The sequence below is a fragment of the Canis lupus genome, chromosome 26 (assembly GCF_003254725.2).
Source record: "Canis lupus dingo isolate Sandy chromosome 26, ASM325472v2, whole genome shotgun sequence".
NCBI lineage: Eukaryota > Metazoa > Chordata > Mammalia > Carnivora > Canidae > Canis > Canis lupus.
In genome coordinates, this window is record NC_064268.1 from 27,644,709 (window position 1) to 27,662,245 (window position 17,537).

Sequence of the window (17,537 nt, forward strand, 5' to 3'; positions counted from 1 at the left end):
GTCCCCGGGGCCTGGCTCCGCCCGCCCGGCGCGCCCGCCCCGCCCCAGCCCGCCCCGCCCGCCCGCCCCGCCCGGCCCGGTCCCCTCTCAAAGTCCACAGGTTCCCGCGGGGGCCGAGGAGGGCCCAACCTGCCCTGTTAGCACATTCCTGGCCCGGGGGAGGAGGTCGGAGCCTCCAGGGTCGGATCCAGATGTCCAGGGGCTGCAACCTAGACCCCCGAGGGCACCTCTGGCCCAGCCCGGGGTGGCCAGGGTGGGGCTCCCCTGGGGCTGGGGTTTGGCAGGGTGGGTTAGGTGGGGTGGCTCTTGCAAGCTCAGGATTCCAGCACCCGAGGGCCCCCCAGCCACAGACCTCTCACACCTGGTCCTCAGCTTCCCTGCCCAGAGCAGGTATTTCCAAATCCTCACCACACCCTCCTCGCAGGGAGAGGAGCAACTAACCTGCTGATCGCTGGTGGGGGTGGGTGCTGAGGGGCCGGAGGAAGGGATCCCCTTTGGAGGGGGGTGAAGGCTGTGGGAGGGGCTCAGCCAGGGCAGGTTCACGGGGGCGAGGGGCTGAGACCAGAGCCCCCGGGTCCGGAATTCCCGGAGCGGTGCTTATGTAACTGGGCTCCAGAGGTGCCTCCGCCCGGCCTGGCCAGCGGGGAGCTGCCAAGGGGCCCCCCAGCCCCACCCACCCCGGCTGACATTCACAGAATTTGCGTGACCTCCTCAGTATGCAGCCTTCCCACTGCGCTGGGGAGGAAACAGGGGTCGGGGTAGACAGGTGGGCTCAAGGTCACCGGGAGGCTGCAGCGCCGCGCCAGGCCCCAGGCGGCTTCTGGGACACCCCACCGCTCCATTCGAGGCCTGGGCTGGGTGTCCAGACAGACAGGTGGTTCTCTCTCCAGAGGCAGCTCCTCAAGGTGTCCAAAGGGGACACATCCCCAGACCTCGAAGGGAGCTGACGCCTGCAGGGGCTATGCGGGTAGGCCATCTGGCTGTGACGCATGTGGGCTCCCGGGGTCTGGCCCGCCCGTCCCGGCACCCCCCTTCCTCTCCGCAGGTGTCAGGAAAGCCAGCTGGGGTAGTTAGAAGCCTCCCAGCTTGGCTGCCGGGCGCTCAGGTCACCTCTGGGGGCAGGGGCTGGGGACTCGTCGTCGGGACTCATCCCAGGCCCAGGACCAAAGGTGCTCCGTGCGGCACAGGTCAGGGAAGCAGGAGGACGGGGATGCTCTGGGGATGGGTCCCAGGTCTGGGCGCCTGAGGGCCCGGAAGCCCTGGAAGACGACTGGGTTGTTTCTAGAACTTCCTCTTTCTGGGCACCCCGGTCTGAGGAGAAGCTAGGAATTTGGGGAGGGGCCGTCAACTGAGTAACCGTTGCCCCTGCCTGGCAAAGTGCCTGAATTAGGGCCGTTGGGGTGAGGATCCTTCCAAGGCTGCCGTGCTCCTGGGTCCCCATAACGGCTCTGCCAGCCTTGGGCTGGGGACCCTGGCAGCGCCCAGCCCACGAGGGGCACAGGGCGGCGGGAGCAGCCCCACGTCCATATCGGACAGAGAGCCCTTCCAGGGAGGCGCCTGAGGGCAGGGCCAGTCCACATCTGTGGGGGGACACAGCTGGGTCCCCGAGGCACGGAGGGGGTTGTGCAGGGTAGGCTGGGGCCCCTGCAACTTATGCCCCCCCAAACAGATGTACCTGGAGCCCGGGAGAATGGAGCCGGCATCGTGGGCTGGGAACCAGGAGCCCCAATTACACGTTGCACTGAGCCCCACAACTTATATGGACAGTTCTATCAGAGGGCAAGTGTGGTGGGAGGCAGGACCGTTCCTGCCAGCACCCCCTTCCTGACACTGCCCCTGCCCCTCAGGGTCCCCTGCGCCAGTCCCCATCAGAGAGAGCCCTTGCAAGGCCTGGACCCTGCCTGGCCCTGCAGCCTCCTCCCCCGGCCGCTGCCCATCCCCAGAGGGGCACACCCCCAGGCACTTGAGTCCTTGATGGGACACTGGAGACCCCTTCTAGGCCTGGCTCCAGCCCCACCCAGAGGATCTGCCCTGCTTGGCCTGTACTCGCGTCTCCCCACTGGCTCCCCTGCCCCCGCCCCAACCCCCCACCTGCTCCTGGGATCCCCAAGGGCTGGCCCCTGACCAACAGGAAGAAGGGCCCAGGGATCCCTGGGTGGCACAGTGGTTTGGCGCCTGCCTTTGGCCCAGGGCGCGATCCTGGAGACCCGGGATCGAATCCCACATCGGGCTCCCGGTGCATGGAGCCTGCTTCTCCCTCTGCCTATATCTCTGCCTCTCTCTTTCTCTCTCTGTGACTATCATAAATAAATAAAAATTAAAAAAAAAAAAAAAAAAAAAGAAGGGCCCAGAAACCCGGGACAGCAACTGGCTGACGGAAGGCCCTGGGTTCAGGTGAACAAAGAGGCAAAAATAACTGTTCCATCTTTATTAGAAAAGAAACCAAAAAACGGGAGTGGGGCAAGCCCAACCCCAAAACGACCCCTCCACTGTGACACAGGCAGAGAGCCCGGCTAATCCGGGAGTCCAGGTGCGGACACGGCCACCTGGGCTGGGCGTGTGGACATTTATACAAAGTCAACATTTCATAGAAAAGGACGCCAGCCCTGCTGTGCGAGCTGCGCATCTCCCCGTGGCCAAGCGCGGCTCCCTCCGGGCCCCCATGCGGTGGGAAGGGTGATGGCCCAGGTGGGGGGGGGGCACCACGAGGGGCGGTGGCTGGGCAGACCGGGCTCTGCGTGGGGGGCAGTGCTCCGCGTGGGCCTGGCAACCCCGGGGGCAGCGCCACGCCTCAGATGTCCATGTAGTCATCCTCCTCGTCCGTCTCGCTCTCCAGGGAGGACTCCTGGCTCGAGGTCTCCAGGACCTCCAGGGCCGGCTGGCACAGGCTCTCCTTCCTCACGGTGGCGGCCGACTGGGCGGACAGGATGGCTGACTGCACACACAGCGGGCAGGGCACTGGTCAGGGCGGCCCCGGCCTGGCCCAGGGCCCCCTAGAGCCCACGTCCCGCCCATGCCACCCACTCGGCACCCTTGGTCACCTTCAGCTTCTGCTTGGTCTCCTCCGAGATGCTGCCTTTGGGTGAGAGCAGAGTTGGGGTGGGCGGCGTGACGGTGATCTCAGGGGGGAACTTGGTGGCGGCCGAGGGGATGACCAGCTTTGGCATGCTGGGCAGGAGGCGCGACTTGGCCTTGCCGGGGGGGCCCTCGGCTGGCTGGGCACTCGCACTGCTGGGCACCTTGGAGCTGGTGACTGTGGGGTGGACCGCGGGAACTGAGCCTTGTTCACGGCCTCCTGGGCCTGCCTGCCCTTCCCTGGTTTGGGCCTCAGTTTCCCCTCTGGAAGACAGAGGCAACCGAGGACGCCGCCTCCTACTGCATCAGACCCAGGACGCTTTCTCTTGGCCTTCTGGTGTGTGCTGGCTGGCAGGCTCCAGGCCTCCGGCTGCGTCTGCCTCCCTGCCTGCCCAGGTCCGGCTCTGGGCTGTGGGGCCTGGGCACTAGGACCCCCCGAGGGGACTGGGACGCCCTGAGGAGCCCGGTACACTGCGGGAGCCCAGGGCCAACAGGCAAGCCCTGGAGCTTCCCCAGGGTTCTGCAAGGCCCTCCAGGCACTGCGCACACATGAACTGCTGCGTCCCTGCAACAGCCCTAGGACGCATGTCCTGCCGGTGTCCACACCGTAGGGAGGACGCGGGGGGCCACAGCCAGTCACTCAGCCCTGGGGTACCCGCTTTCCCCTCCCGCTGCAGGGCTGCAGGGCTGCAGATCCCCGGGGCCTGGGGCAGCAGTTCCGGGGCTGGCGGCCTCCAGGAAGCTGAGAGTTAGGAGCCACGGGGTCGGCCTGGCCGGTCTCCACATTCCTCCGAGGTCCCCACGGCTTTAAAAGGAACAGGGCTTACTCGGGGCCCTGCCTGGCTCCATGTGGCTGGCACCAGGCCCTCCAGTCCCGAGTAGGGTCAGTGAGACCCTTGAACCTGAGGAAGCCCCGAGGGGGCTGGCTAGTTGGGAAGTGGCTCTACCCACACGGTGACTGCGACACGGGCAGCGGCCTGGCCGGACTGGCCCGCCTGCTGCCTGCCCCGACTCCTCCCTCCACACGGCAGCCCCTCCCTTGGCCCGGACTTGGGGGGGCTCCTCTCCGGGACTAAGCAGCCTCAGCTGGGCTGGCTGCCTGCCCTGGCTGGTCTCCGTGGAGCTGGAGGTAGAGTGAGGGGCTCTCCACTCCCCTCTCTCCAGCCCAGGCCGCTCCCCTCTGCTTCACCACCCCTGGGTGCTCCCTAGGCCCAGCTCCGCCAGCTGTTCCCCCTGTGCCCCCCCCCCCCCCCCCGCCCTCCCAGGTGAAGCCCCCGCAGCTACTCCCGACCCGCCTTACCCTGGCTGCAGGTGGGCTCGGCGCCTGTCCGGGGCGCGGGCTCTGTGGGCCAGCAGTGCGGCTCTGCGGAAGGGCTCTCGGGGACAGTCTTCACCTGCTCACTGTGCAGGGGCTCCTGGGGCGGGAAGCCCATGCCCTCCGCCCCTCCTGCCAGCTCTTCTCCCTCTGTGGGGACACAGGAGGGCTGCAAGTTACAATCCTCATCCAGCCTGGAAGACAGGGCCCTTCCTTCCTGAGCCCTGGGACACCTGGCAGGGGACCTGCACCGAGGCAGCCCGCCACCTCCACCGGCGGGCCAGGGGGCTTCTCGAGAACAGTCACATGGGTGGGGCCCGGCTGGTACTGGCAGGAAACCACTCACCCCCCAGGTGGACACTAGTGGGGCAGCTCACTACCGGAGATCCCAGTGTGCCTGACACAGCAGGGGCACACGGAGACTGTGGGGCCCCCAGCCCCATCAAACACCATCGCGGGACTTTGGAGGTGGGCTCACAGGCTCTCCCCTCTAGCCTGTGGGAGTGGCACTCAGAAACACGGTCAGGACCTAGAACCAAACCAGCTTAGCTAAGACGAGTGGATGGAGTGGTGTGCTGGCACTGTGCCTCCCGCCAGGCCACACCTTCCTGGCATGAGGCAGGGGCCGGGAATTGGCCTCCTTTGAGCCAAGGCCTGATGGGCCCGAAGGGTGCCCGCTGCGTCTGTGGCCGCCAGCCAGGCGGTTAGTCAGCATCGGTCCACGGGCTCCCAGCCCCCCGGGCCCCACCTGCAGCCACCCCTCAGCTCCTGCTGCATCCAGGCCTCCTCACGTTCCCTCTTCACCTTCCTCCTCTCTTCTTTCTCATTGAGGCCAAGGTGGCCATTGCCTTCCACTCCCCCACTTCTCCAGCAGGAGAAGCCTCCCTCCCCACCCCCCAGGCCAGGCAGGAGAGCTCCTGGGACAGGGACAAAGATGGGGTGACTTAGTAGCCTGGCCTCCTGCCTGTTGGCTCTCCGCTCCTGGGGGACAGAGCCTTTCCTGGCTGCCCATGCCACGAGCCAGTCCCTCCCTTCCTCAGGACCCACTGCTTGGCAGTCACAGTCACAGTCTCTTTGTCCCAGGGTCAAGCACCCTACACTATGACCAGGTAGGGTCAGCACCTTGGAAGACTCCTCCTGCTGCCCTGCTGGACCCGGGGAACAGGGACCACAGCTGGAGTCCTGTGCCACTGGGGCAGGACTCGGTTCACCATGGCTGGGCACACAGTCAGCAAGTAGGCCCAGTGGGTATCTGTTTCCAGGCCTTTCTATAGGTGGTAATGCTCTGCCGGCCTGTGCCCAACCTCGTGCAGCTGTTCCCTGAGGCCTGGGTGCCCTGGGAGGGCAGCTGGCTTCCTGGCTGACAGGTATCTATAGGACAGGAACATGATGGAGTGTGGGGAGAACAGGGTGCAGGGAGGGCCTGGGGCTGGCAGGATGGATGGAGGCTGCCCTCAGAGGGGCCAGGTGTCAGGCTGGCTCTCTCCTGCCCCAGGGGACTGTCCACCCTTTGCAGGCCCCTTCCTATTGGTGGGCCACCAGGAGGAGAAGGGACGCTTGGGGCAAGGGCATCTAGCAGAGCGCACCAAGCATGTGCAGTAGTGCTCCCTAGGCCAGCAGCCCCCTCCCCTCTGGGGCACCTGGGGCCTGTGAAGCGGGCTGCAGGTGGACCTGAGGGGGGAGGGATCAACCGGGAGGCCCAGCCTTTAAAGAAGGGCCATATGGACCCCATGGCTCCCCAGGCCTCAGGTTCTCTGTCAGTGGGAAATACCTGGCTAGGCTGGAATCCTGTGCCATTGGGCCACTCTCCCTCCTCCCTGGGGCAGACTCACGGCCTGGGCACCAGGTCCCCAAGGACCAGTGTCTTGGAAGTGCCAGACCTGACTCAGACTCTTCCTGGCTTCTCAAAATGGCATGAGGCCGGCATTACGGCCTGCCCGACTCCCTGGCCGGCAGTGCCCTGCTCAGCCAGGCACTTTCCTTACCAAGCTGGTCCCGTGGCCTGGAGTGCCCTTTCCACTCTTCCTCCCTGATCTACTTCCCTACTCTTATTCATGGGCCTGGCACTATTCTAGCATGAAACCAGGTCCTGGCCTGTGGTGGACAGACACCCAACAGAGGTGGGGATTGGGGACATGTGGTTAGGAGCCCCGCTGATGCCCAAAAGTGACCCTGAGCTCCCCAAGGGGATGCAACCATCACATGAGGCCAGCAGCCCTGGTCAGCATGAACTGGGTGGATAGGTGAGGTCCTAGCTAGTGACCAGGGAAGCTTGAGAGTGTTCCTGCCCATCTGTGGGCCACAGGAGGTGGGATAAGTTGGGAGTGGACCCTGTCAGCCACTGCTAGAGCTGGAAGGCCTGAGTGAGGGGCACCCTGGGGAGGAGCACAACAGGACTGTCCACTTTGGAGACATCAGTCAAGGTTTCCTCTGAGGCTGCCTTCCCCGTCTTCACACCTTGGGGATGGTGTTCTAGGAGGATCTGTCCCCAGCCTGTTCTCCCAGGTGGCTTGCAACCTCCTATGGCGCTGTCTCTGGCAACAGCTCCCAGCTTGTACACCCTCTAGCTCCTGGGCACCTCTGCAGGGCAGGCCTACCCTGGGCCCAGGGCAGGCAGATGCAGACCCTACCACCAGGCCACCCTGTCACATCTGGGGAACCAGAACGTGCTGTGCAGCCCCTTCCAGGTTCTCCCTGTTCTGGAGGCTGTGGGAGGTGGTCTCTGGGGACCATCAGGGCAGCCAGCCGAACACCGTCCGCTTGCAGATCCTGAGGCAGTACCAAGAAGCCGGCAGGTCACTCTGCGTGTGGTGTGGGAGGCCAGTCAGTGAGTGTGCTGTGTTCCTGGCCCATCAGCGTCAGGTCTATGTATCCCGTATTCTCGACCCAGGGCCGCCCCCCAACCCCCATGTCATGTAAGTGTTCCATCCTAGCAAAGGGCTATTCAGTTTAGTTTGGAGGAAGGAAATAAGAAAGGATCAATTCTCCAAGACAAAGAATAACACTGGGAAGTACACGATCTTCCACTGATCTAACAGAGGGGGAAAAACCGCGAATCACAGTTTGGGGCCCGCTTGGTGCTGGGCGTGGTGAGCAGGAGGGGCCAGGAAGGCAGCAGGCTTCAGGTGGCCTGCGGGCCCCGCCTCCTGGTACTCACATCCTGAGGAAACTTCCCGCCCTGTACCCATCGTGCGTGGCCAACGCCAATGATGGTCACTCACTCCCAAGATCGGGTTATAAAGGACAGTGCAGCTTCCTTCCAGTGCTCTCTCTCAGACCCTGGGCCCTGAGGAAAGCCAGCAGCCACGGCGTGGGGACCCTCAGCAGCCTATGGAGAGGTCCACGGCAGAGGACCTGAGGCCTCCTAGCTAGCCAACAACCCAGGAGAACCCGAGACCTGCCGGCAACCTGAGTGAATTCAGATGACCAGATGACAGCCTGACACACTCCTGAATTCCTGCTCCCCAGGGGCTACGAGATCAGGGGGCGAGAGTCAGGTGGAGGCCAAGACATCCTACGGTGAGAGGGGGTGATCCCTGGGGGAGCCAGGTCTTCGTGGGAGTGAGCGATTTCCCTGGGCCATGGACTCCCATTGTCCCTGCTCCCCCGAGATCCCCACCGCCAGGATCCGTGCCACGGCTGCGCTCGCCGTCTGCCAAGCACTGTGCTGAATCTGCATCACCTCCATCTTTCACGCTGTGTGCTGGAAATGCAGACACACAGAGGGAAGCAGGGCGGCCGAGGTCACCTGGTGGTGGAACCACCACTTCTAGCTCTTGGGCTGCTTTTTGTCCTGCAACCTTCAGGGCTCCCCTCAGAACAAATGGCTGCAGGAGCAGACTTAAGGGAAGTGATTCTTCATGTCGTGGGGTCATGACCGGTGTAATTGTACCCAGTGGGGCAGAGGATCCCTAGACTTCCACGATCTTCAACACAAACTGGGGACCGGCATCAGGGAGAATCTCAGCGCCTGATGCCTGTGCTGTAGGAAAGAGCGGAGAGAGGGAGCGCTGCCACTCCCTCGGGCAGACCAGCAGCGTGCAGAGCAGCACCCTGCTCACGGCCGCTGCTGCTCTCAGGTCTGACATTCAGATGTCTCAGGAAAGGACACAGTCAAGGCTGCATGGCCAAAAGGCTGCATGGGACCGTGACCAGGCACAGACATGCCTGCAGGAGCAAAGGGCCAGTGTGGGGCCTCCGCAGGGGTGCAGGCTGGTCTCAGCAACAGGGCAGGGCAGGCAGGGTCAGTGCCCAGTCCCCGGAAAGCTGCAGGCCTGTCTGCCCTCCTGGTCTGCCGGCTGCCCCAGCCTGTGCGCTGCCGTTCCTAAGGGCATCTGGGGATTTAGAAGGAACCAGGGCTCCCTCTGGCTGATGGAGCTCATGGCCCTGTCCCCATTCCTTCACAAGCCCACTGACCAGCCTTGCCCTGCCCATGCTGGCTGGCCCACGAGGGGTGGGGGGCACTGTGCAGGATGCCCCCAACCACAGCAGGTGTCCAGGGATGGCTCAGGGCCTGTAAGGTCTCCAGCAAGCCAAAGTCAGGATGCCCTCTCTTCAGAATCCCTATTTATCTATTCATCACAAGACTTGCCATAAGAGAAAGCAACACACGTAAGTACATAAACACCTGATGTCAGCACTGGCTCCCTCCCTCCTCACGACACCCCTGTGAGGGGACTGCTGTCACCACTTTCATTTCTGGATGAGAGGAAGGTTAAGTGAGTGGTGGACATGCCAGCAGGTTGTGTCCCCTGCCCTCCAGGGCCCCCAGGATGGGCTTCTCAAGGACCACCAGGCTAGAGGTCACCTGGCCTCACCCCACCCTGCCCTCACTCTCCGTGCAAGGAGCAGGACTTGCTTCCACTGGTGGCAGGGGCCTGGGCCCAGCTCAGGCCTCACTGCCTAGTGGATGGGATGGGACTTACCTGGGCCCAGAGAGACCATGCTGGGGGTGGCCTCCGGCCTGTGTGGCCGGGGGGGCCCAGGGTCCTTGGACAGGTCTGGTGTGGAAGCTGACGCTGAAGGAGGGCAGGGGATGATAGCCGAGGAGGCCGCCGGTGCAGGGCGAGGCTTGGTGTGAGTGTCACTGGGCCGCTGGAGAGCGTCAGCCGGCGCAGGGTCAGGAGCTGTGGGGGCCACAGTCCCTGGGAAGAAGTTCTCCCGGTTGTCCTTGGGGTGTTTTGGGGTGGTGGGTGTGTCCCCTGCAGCCTGTGAGGACAAAAGGAGGTGAAGAAGGCTAGCTCGGCAGCCCAGGGCCCTCACCATCCCATAGGACACCTGCCTGGGCCTGGGCCTGGGCCTGCCAACATGCCCTCATGGCGTCAAACCCTGAGTCCCCCATGCTGCCAGAGAGCCCCCAGGGCAACCCTTCAGGACTCTGCAATGCTAGAAAGCTGCTGGGGACCCACAGCCTCTCCCTGGGAGGATGTCCAGGCCCTGCTGATAGGGACTCAGCACAGGGACTGGGGCTAACAGACCTCATGTTCCCACTCCTGGATGCCACCCTGACAGGAGCATGACTCTGGGCAGGGGGTCGTTGTGCCCGACGTGGGGACTGTAGTAACACAAAGTTGGCCTGGAGAGCGATTTCCCAAGGGCCACCAGTGGGACCATTTCAAGAGTGTTGAGGTGACACCAAGAGTCAGCTCCCTGAGTTCAAAACTAGCCCCAAAGCCACGGTGTTGGACAGCCTGGCTTGCAGCCGTGTCTGTAGTTCTCGCCACAAGCCTTCCATTCTTAGGCAAGCCAGGTCCACTGGGGCCTCCTCATCTTCCTCCACACAGTCCCCTCTGCCACCAGGCCCCTCTGTTTTGTACCCAAAGCCCATGCTCCCGGGATGGCGTGAAGGCTGCTGCTCACCGAGGGCATGGTGCAAGGTGGGTCCCTGTATGAAAGCCATGCCCCAGCCCTCAGACCCCTAGCCCAGGGTCCACGGTCCTATCCGAACCAGCCCCCGTCGGGGACAGTGGAAGCCCTCCGGGTGGCTCCAAGTGCAGGGTGGTCTCACACCCGCAGGGGGCACCTCGGTGCTGGGGAGCAGCTGGCTCACCGCTGGAGCTTTGCTTCTTCTGGTACCTGTTCTGCTTGAATGTCCTGTCCCCAGATTCATGGGGTCCAGGAGAGCCCCCGAGACTCTGCCGTGGGATAAGCATGGGCTGCCAGGAGCCAGCCTCAGCCACGGTGATAGCACAGAGCCTCCAATTATGTCCAGAGCGTTCTCCAGGTGTGTGCTGGGCTGCCATGGCAACTGGGACAGGCTTCCAGCAAAACAGAGCCTCCCTGAGGGGCGGGGGAAGTGGGCCCATGGCCGCCCCCTCCCCGACCTGGCCAGAGGCGAGCCAGGCCCCAGCCAGGTGCTGGTCCTTTTTGGGCCTCCATCTTCTCATCTAAGAAATGAGACCCTTCCCTGCCCTTGGCTCCTGCCAGCTTAACACCTCCTTTTGCCACAGGACAGGGAAAGTAGGTGTTGGGGTGTTTCCTGTCCAGTGTGGTTCTATCACTTTAAGCACCTTTTAAAGGCTGCATCAGAAACGGCCCTCTGTCTGGAGTGGTCACTGCCCACCTGCCCCCTTCCCCGTCAGCAGAGGAGGGGAAGTCCTGCCCTGAGGCCCTGCGTGGTTACTCCTGCCCCATGTAGCAGGGGCTGTGGCGAGGGCCACACAGGCCACAGGAACCACAGTGGCTGCACCGTGAACTCCAGCTCCTCTGGCAATAATGGAGTGATGAGGAATGCTGGTGGCTTGGGGCACGTCTCCCCTGGGATTCTGGCCCTCACCTGGGGGATCAGGCCCACAGGTGCGCCCACAGCCCACTCATGATTGAACTGGATGTCTTCAGACCCTCAGCATCCAGGCTTCCTCTCAGGCTCCTGCTAGGGGACCAGGGACTCGAGTCCCCAGGCTGCAGGTGGACACCTACTGTCATGTCCTCCTCAGGACTCCTGCCTCAGGACTCCCTGTGAGGTACTCTCCACGGGAATGCCAGAGAGGGCTTTGTGTGTGGGCGAGGATGGGAGGCCAAGGCCTGCTCACTTGTGTTGCTGGGGAAGGGGCTGTTGGGCCACCCTTGGAAGGACGAGAGGCCACATCTATTCAAATGGCAAATATCTATCCTTTGACCCAACGACCCAGGCCCAGAGGTCACTCCTGCAGAAATGCCCCACTGGCACTGAACAAGGACACTGCAATGCCACCCTCCTGGCTCAAGACCTGGTGCCCCCTTTCCCTGCTGGCCAGACCCTGCCTATGGGCCTCCTCTTGAGCTGGTTCTCTCCCAGGAGGACCCCTTTCCCTCAGCCCTTCCCCCACCCGTTTGGTCCCACTACTCCTCAGAAGATGTGGCCTCTGAGCCCCAAACCGATGGCTTCGGGGGTATCAACAGCCAGGGCTCCAACCCAGACCTCTTCCTTAGAGGAGGATCCAATGGCCAGAGCCTGGGAGGGCCTCATCCCTTCTCCCTGTCACCAAGTCCCACTGGCCGCCCTTCTGACATCTCAGACCCACCCATCTCAGGCTCACTGCACCCCTGCACCAGCCCACCTTCTCCACTCAACAGCAGGGAGTCTTCCCTAAGCCTGGGGCCGTCTTGCTCCCTCCCTTGCTGAATAAACCCCCTGCCCTCTCCGCTCTGCTCCTATCCCACTCATATCCCAGCCCCACATCACTTCTTCCACCTTTGTCCCGAATGAAGTAACCTTCCCGGGGGAGGTCAGCTGGGTAAGGACATTCCCATTTGCAGAAAGGGTAGCTGAGATGAGGGCCCCCCAGGCTGTACACACTGAGCCAGGGGCTGGGCCCACCAGGGTCTTCCCCACCAGGGAACAGGGGGCTTCCTGGGGGCCCAAGCTCAGCTGCCTCCTGTGCACCTGCCCCGGCCCACGCTGACCCCAGACAGCCCGCCCTGGGGTGTACTCACGTCTTAGCGTGCCGCCGGGGCCTTAGCGGGGGCGGGCCCCATACAATGAGGCTGGCGCGCTGTGTCCTGCTTACCTGTCTCTGGGCAGCGGCCCCGAGGTGGCCCTGACAGAACTTGACGGCCTGCTCCAGCGCAGCCTCCTCGTCCACCTGAGCAAGGAGATGTTCAGTCAAAGGGCCCAGGCGGTGGCACTTGGCCTCCGCCCAGCCCTGGAGCACGAGGACCCCTCCCGCGCTGCCTGGGAGGCACGGGCACGGGTGGCTGTGCTCTGCACCAGGCTGGTCTGGTCAACGCCACGTCTAGGGCCATGTTACCCTGTCCTCAGGGGCTGAGGCTGGCGGTCGGAGCCAGACCCTGCCCCTCAATCGAGTGGGATGGTGGACCTTTCAGAGTCTGAGGTTTGGGGCAGGAGAAGGTCCGACAGACCCAGAGGCCAAGAGCCCAAGGCGCAGCGGGACGGCAGCAAGGCCAGGGAGGCACTGGGGTGCCCTGGTTGAGCAGCGGGCAGGGCGTGAGGGAGGCAGGCCAGGCCCGGGCGGCAAGAGCAGCCAGTTGGGGGCAGGTGCGGGGTGGGAGGGTGGGGGAGGGTTCACCTCCACCAGCGGGGAATGCAGGCCGGGTTCTTCCTAATTGGTCAACAAGGAAAACAAAGAAGGGTTAAATTAATCCTGGATGCTGGTGAGGGGGTGATAAAATGGCCACTCTTAGAAGTGGTACCACAAATAGACACAATTTGGGCAGAAACAGCTTATCAGGATGGGCACCTCTTTTGAGCCAGCTGCTGCAGTTCTGGGGGTACTTCGTGTGGGATTCATTTTCTTTTTCTTTATAAGAAAAGATGTTATTTATTTGAAAGAGGGAGAGAGACAGAGCACAAGCAGGGGGAGAGCAGAGGAAGAGGGAGAAGCGGGCTCCCCGCTGAGCAGGGAACTGGACTCAGACTCATCCCAGGGGCCCCAGAAATCATTTTAAATAGAAAAATAGCTACACATCTAATGTATTTTAAAAAATAAATAAGAAGAGTGCAGAGCCTCCTCACGTCCCAGGGCACCACGGCCACCTCCAGATGACAGAACAACAGTCTCTGAGGACGTGCGTGCCCAGAGCACTGGAGTGGGCCAAGGGTCCTTCCGTCTCCCTGTGTTGAACTTGATAAGATTTCTGCAAATGGTTTAATTTCCTTTAAAGTCGAAAACAGAGTTTTCCAAGCTCACTATTTCTCCTTTTTGTTTTCTTTTTTTGTGTATTTTCCCAAACTCTCTTGAGATACAGTTGACAAAATCACTCCATACTTAAACATGATGACTGGACATGCTCGTGGTTGAAAACCTCAAATGTAGGAAAGCCAACAGCAGGGCTGGGGTGGGAAAGACACCTAACAAGCATCCCCCAAGGGCCCTAGCACCCCTGGACAGACTGAGAAGGACCTTCCATGAGAAGAGACCCGCCAGGCCTGCCCCGCAGCCACCCACCTGTTTGATGAGCATGTAGGTCTCGGACATGATCCTCTCGATGCGTCCCAAGTCGTAGGCCACACCCTTCTGGCCCTGCTGCCACACACGGTAGGCGTCCAGCAGGAGTGTCTTGCCCGACTCTGTGTCCTCCAGGAGCTTCCTCTTTCGGCTGGGCCGTGTGGGTAGCTCCTCAGGGTGGCCACCCCCTCTGGCCCCAGTGGTGGTGGTAGGGGCAGTGGCCAGGGCTGGCTGGGCTGGTGTGAGTGGGCTGGGTTGCTGCCGGGCACTGATGCTCAGCTCCTCCAGGGACAGCTCAGTGGGACGGCTCTCAGGGCCTCGGTCCCTTGGGGGACGGCCTGGCTGTGGTGGTGGTGCCCGTTCGGAGTCTGAGCAGCGAGCAGTGGCCTCACCCGTGTCCATGGGCTCAGTAGGCCCTGCCCGGGGGCTGTCCTTGTCCTTCCTCTCTCCGGCCTGGTCTGTGCTGTCTCCTGCCTCCATGGCCACAGGCCGGTGGTTGAGAGGGCCCACTTTGCCCCCTGGCTCGGCCCCTGGCCCTGAGCCATCAGCCAGAGGAGGCTTCTTGGAGTGGGGAAGGCCCTCTTGACTATCCTCAGGACTGGCCTTGTGGGGAACGTCAGTGGTCATCCTGGCTCCAGGGAGGCCACAGGCCTTGGGCCCTGGGTGTTCTGACCCCTACGAGAAAACCGAAGGTAAAAGACTGTGTCTTTGTGCTTCCACTACGACAAAGCACGCCTGGGTGTCAGGAGTCCCCATCTCAGGCCACTCTGGTCTGCCCATCAGCCAGTTGCCCCAGGCTGGGCCTGGAGACTTGCCTAAGGAAGTCTCTCCCTTTCTGCTCCTCCGGCCTGGAGAGGGACTGACGGGGCACTGGAGGCGGTGCTGCTCCAGAAGAATAGGCCTGGCTGGTACTCTGATGGCCTTCCTCTGAATGAGGGCACTATGGCAGTCCTGCGCATCTTACAGGGAGGTAACCTGCCAGGGGTCACCATACATGCTTGCTACAGAGCTGAATGCTATTCTGGGCTCTGATGTGTCCCTTATGCACAGCAGCCTGGGTGGAGTCTCAGGGGGCGCTACCCTGAGCCCCTGCACCATAGCCCAGCTAGTCCTACTGGGCAAAGGGCACTGCAGCAGCACTGCCCTGGCTCAGGTCCCTATGGCCCTTCCTGCTAGGGTGGTGACCTAACCTCGTAGGCCTCAGGTGCTTAGCTCTGAAAGGAAGCAAGGACTGTGCCTACCTCAGAGAGTGAAAGGGGACTAGGTGTGCCCGATGCAATCCAAGGTCCCGCACAGCCCATCAGAAGCCCACCATGTGCTTCAGTATCAGGGCTGCTGCGACCCTGGGTTCGACCTGCCAGGTGGGGGTACACTGCTCAGGTAGCAGCCTCAGTGAGGCTTGTTACTGTCCCTCCCTGACCACAAGTCCCAGACAGGCCAGCATCTCACTGTCTGGCCACCTCCTTATTGTGCTGACCTTCTCCACCGGGGAGGCAGGAATGTGCTCCTTCACAGCTGGGGACACTGGGACCTGCTGCATGGCAGTTAAGTGAAGGGCCAGGGCGACCGCCTGGGAGAGGACAGTAGCCGCGGGCATACCTCTGCAAGCTCGCTCAGAGTGTCCTCCAGCACCTTCACAGTGAGGATGAAGGCCCGCTGTGCCAGGACCTGGCGGTCAGCATCTCGCAGATACTTCCTGCAGACACACAGGGGTGGCCGGAGAAGATAGCAGAGCCTCAGAGCCACACGGCACTGGCTGGTGGACCATACTCCTCCCCGCCCCGAGAACACCTGCTGGTCCCCTGGCCTCCCTCCTGCCTGGGTCCACTCTCTGGAAGCCTTCCCTGAGCCCCCTACCTTGGCACCCCAGCATAGACTGTCCTGGGTCCTCCAGATCTGGCTGGGAGCCCTGGGAGCAGGGTAGGCAGGGCTGGGCCAAGCGAGAGCTGGGGGCCTCTGGCTTCCCTCTATAAAGCCTGTCTTCAGTGCACCCCAGACCCTGGCTGAAGGCCCCACCCCTGCTCCTACAGGTGAATGAGACGAGAGAAGGGAAAGCAGGGCAGGTGCAGAGGACAGCGGTTGGCCCACATGGGCCAGACCACGTCTCCCAGGATCCCCCACAACCCCTACAAGCAGTGGCTGCAGCAGATGTCCCTCAAGCCTACCCTTTCCCCTGTCTGGCAGAGGGATCCCTGGTTACCTGTTATCTGGCCTGTTATTACTTGCCTTCACCTGGGCGGGATACCAAAAGGTATCATTTGGAGACCTGTTTTCCTCACAACCTGACAGCACCCTGAAAGCCCCAAGCTAAAGGCAAGCAGAAGGAAAGGAAGGGTAACTTGTCTACAGGCTCTGTTCGCCCCAGGGTCCACAGGGCAAGGGTGTCGTCTAGATAGTGGGACAGAGAAGCCCTTGAAAAGAAGGGCTGGTCTAGGCTTCCCAACCAGCAGAGACGCCCTGGGTGGGTGCACTCACGCCCTGAGCCACGATGGCACCAGCTGCCCTCAGGGCCAAGCGCACACCGGGCTGGACAGCTGAACTCACTTGCCCTGGTCCGGGGTCCGCTGCAGCATGGAGGACACCTTCAGCAGGGTGCTGTGGTCCCGGAGCTGGGCCAGCACCTTGAGCAGCAGCACAATAGAGCGGTTCATGTGCCAGGCGAAGCTGCCCGGCCGGTCGATCTCGTCCACGGGGATCCGCCAGATGCCCTGTGAGACGGACGGAAGAGGGCATGTGAGGGGGTTGCCGTGCCATGCGGAAAGGGAGCGTGACCACCCCAATCGGCCTCCCCTGCAGATGGCGACGAAGGATACGCGCACGCTGTCCTGCACTCGCTTCTTCTGAACGGCAGCGTGGCACGTATGTACTTGACCCGTCACCAACAGGAAACATGCAGGTCATGCCTAGTCAAATGCACCCCGTGGGGGAAACCCAGAACCTCAGCCCCTCTGCATAGGTGCTGATTCAGCCATGGGACCAATTCCTAGAACGAAACTGACAGGTCAAGAGGTGGCCACCATGAACCTCTGGCAGCTGTGCTGGCCCCAACCACGTGCACTCCCCCAGAACAACGCCCAGAGACTGGAGGGCTGGGCTGAAAATGACGGAGCTCGCAGGATGCCCAGGTTCCCTCCAACCTGCCTTTGTCCGGTGTGCACTCCGCCCGGGACTCCCTCCTCCACCTCTCGGCCACCAACCTCACTGTCTGAAGGCTGAGCTGGTGCAGGGCTGGCTCTGGGGAGCCCTGCCACCATCTCCCTCAGTCCGTGCTCAGCCCACCGCTGCACTGGGCACCCTGCTCATCAGCAGCTCTAGGTCTGGTTCCCTGCAGCACCTCCACACCCAGCACAGGGTCTGAGACATACTCGGTCCAGTCAAGGCATAGTGGAGGAAAGGATGACCAAGGGAGCAAATTACAGGTAGACAGAAGCAAACCCAAGGCTGTGGGGCCTGGACTAGGATTTATGTCTCTGGGGCAGGACTCTGGGGGCCTGGAAGCAGGCTGGCTCACAGCTGGCTCCCTGCAGCCAACACCCTAGAGAGATTCCTGCCTAGAATGGAACAGGGCTATGAGCAATGCTGTCTCCTCCATCTGGGGCCCCTAGCAGGGTTCCCAGGGGGTGCCACTCCCAGGGCCTTATTCCCGTGGGTGCTCAGTGACTATCTCCAGGCTCTGGCAGTCCCAGGAGGGAAGTCAGGGCACCCCCAGCCCTGAGCCACTAAGCAAGAGAGGAGCCTAAAACCCATAACCCATAGCTCCA

The 17,537-nt window shown here is 62.5% G+C and overlaps 1 protein-coding gene across 7 annotated transcripts in view; it reads right to left on the reverse strand.

The window, feature by feature from the left end:
- Window positions 1-2,413: 2,413 nt before the first annotated feature.
- Window positions 2,414-17,537, reverse strand: part of CABIN1 (calcineurin binding protein 1) — a 150,893-nt gene continuing 135,769 nt past the window's right edge. For all 7 annotated transcript variants that reach the window (XM_025474719.3, XM_049101520.1, XM_025474720.3 and 4 more), the window contains 8 exons: window positions 16,321-16,484; window positions 15,376-15,472; window positions 13,777-14,451; window positions 12,379-12,453; window positions 9,316-9,598; window positions 4,376-4,540; window positions 3,042-3,253; window positions 2,414-2,935 (listed from right to left, as the gene is read on the reverse strand). In XM_025474719.3, the coding sequence (XP_025330504.1) occupies window positions 2,792-2,935; window positions 3,042-3,253; window positions 4,376-4,540; window positions 9,316-9,598; window positions 12,379-12,453; window positions 13,777-14,451; window positions 15,376-15,472; window positions 16,321-16,484 (1,815 nt within the window). In that variant the 3' untranslated portion in view covers window positions 2,414-2,791. The remainder of the gene's footprint in view (window positions 2,936-3,041; window positions 3,254-4,375; window positions 4,541-9,315; window positions 9,599-12,378; window positions 12,454-13,776; window positions 14,452-15,375; window positions 15,473-16,320; window positions 16,485-17,537) is intronic.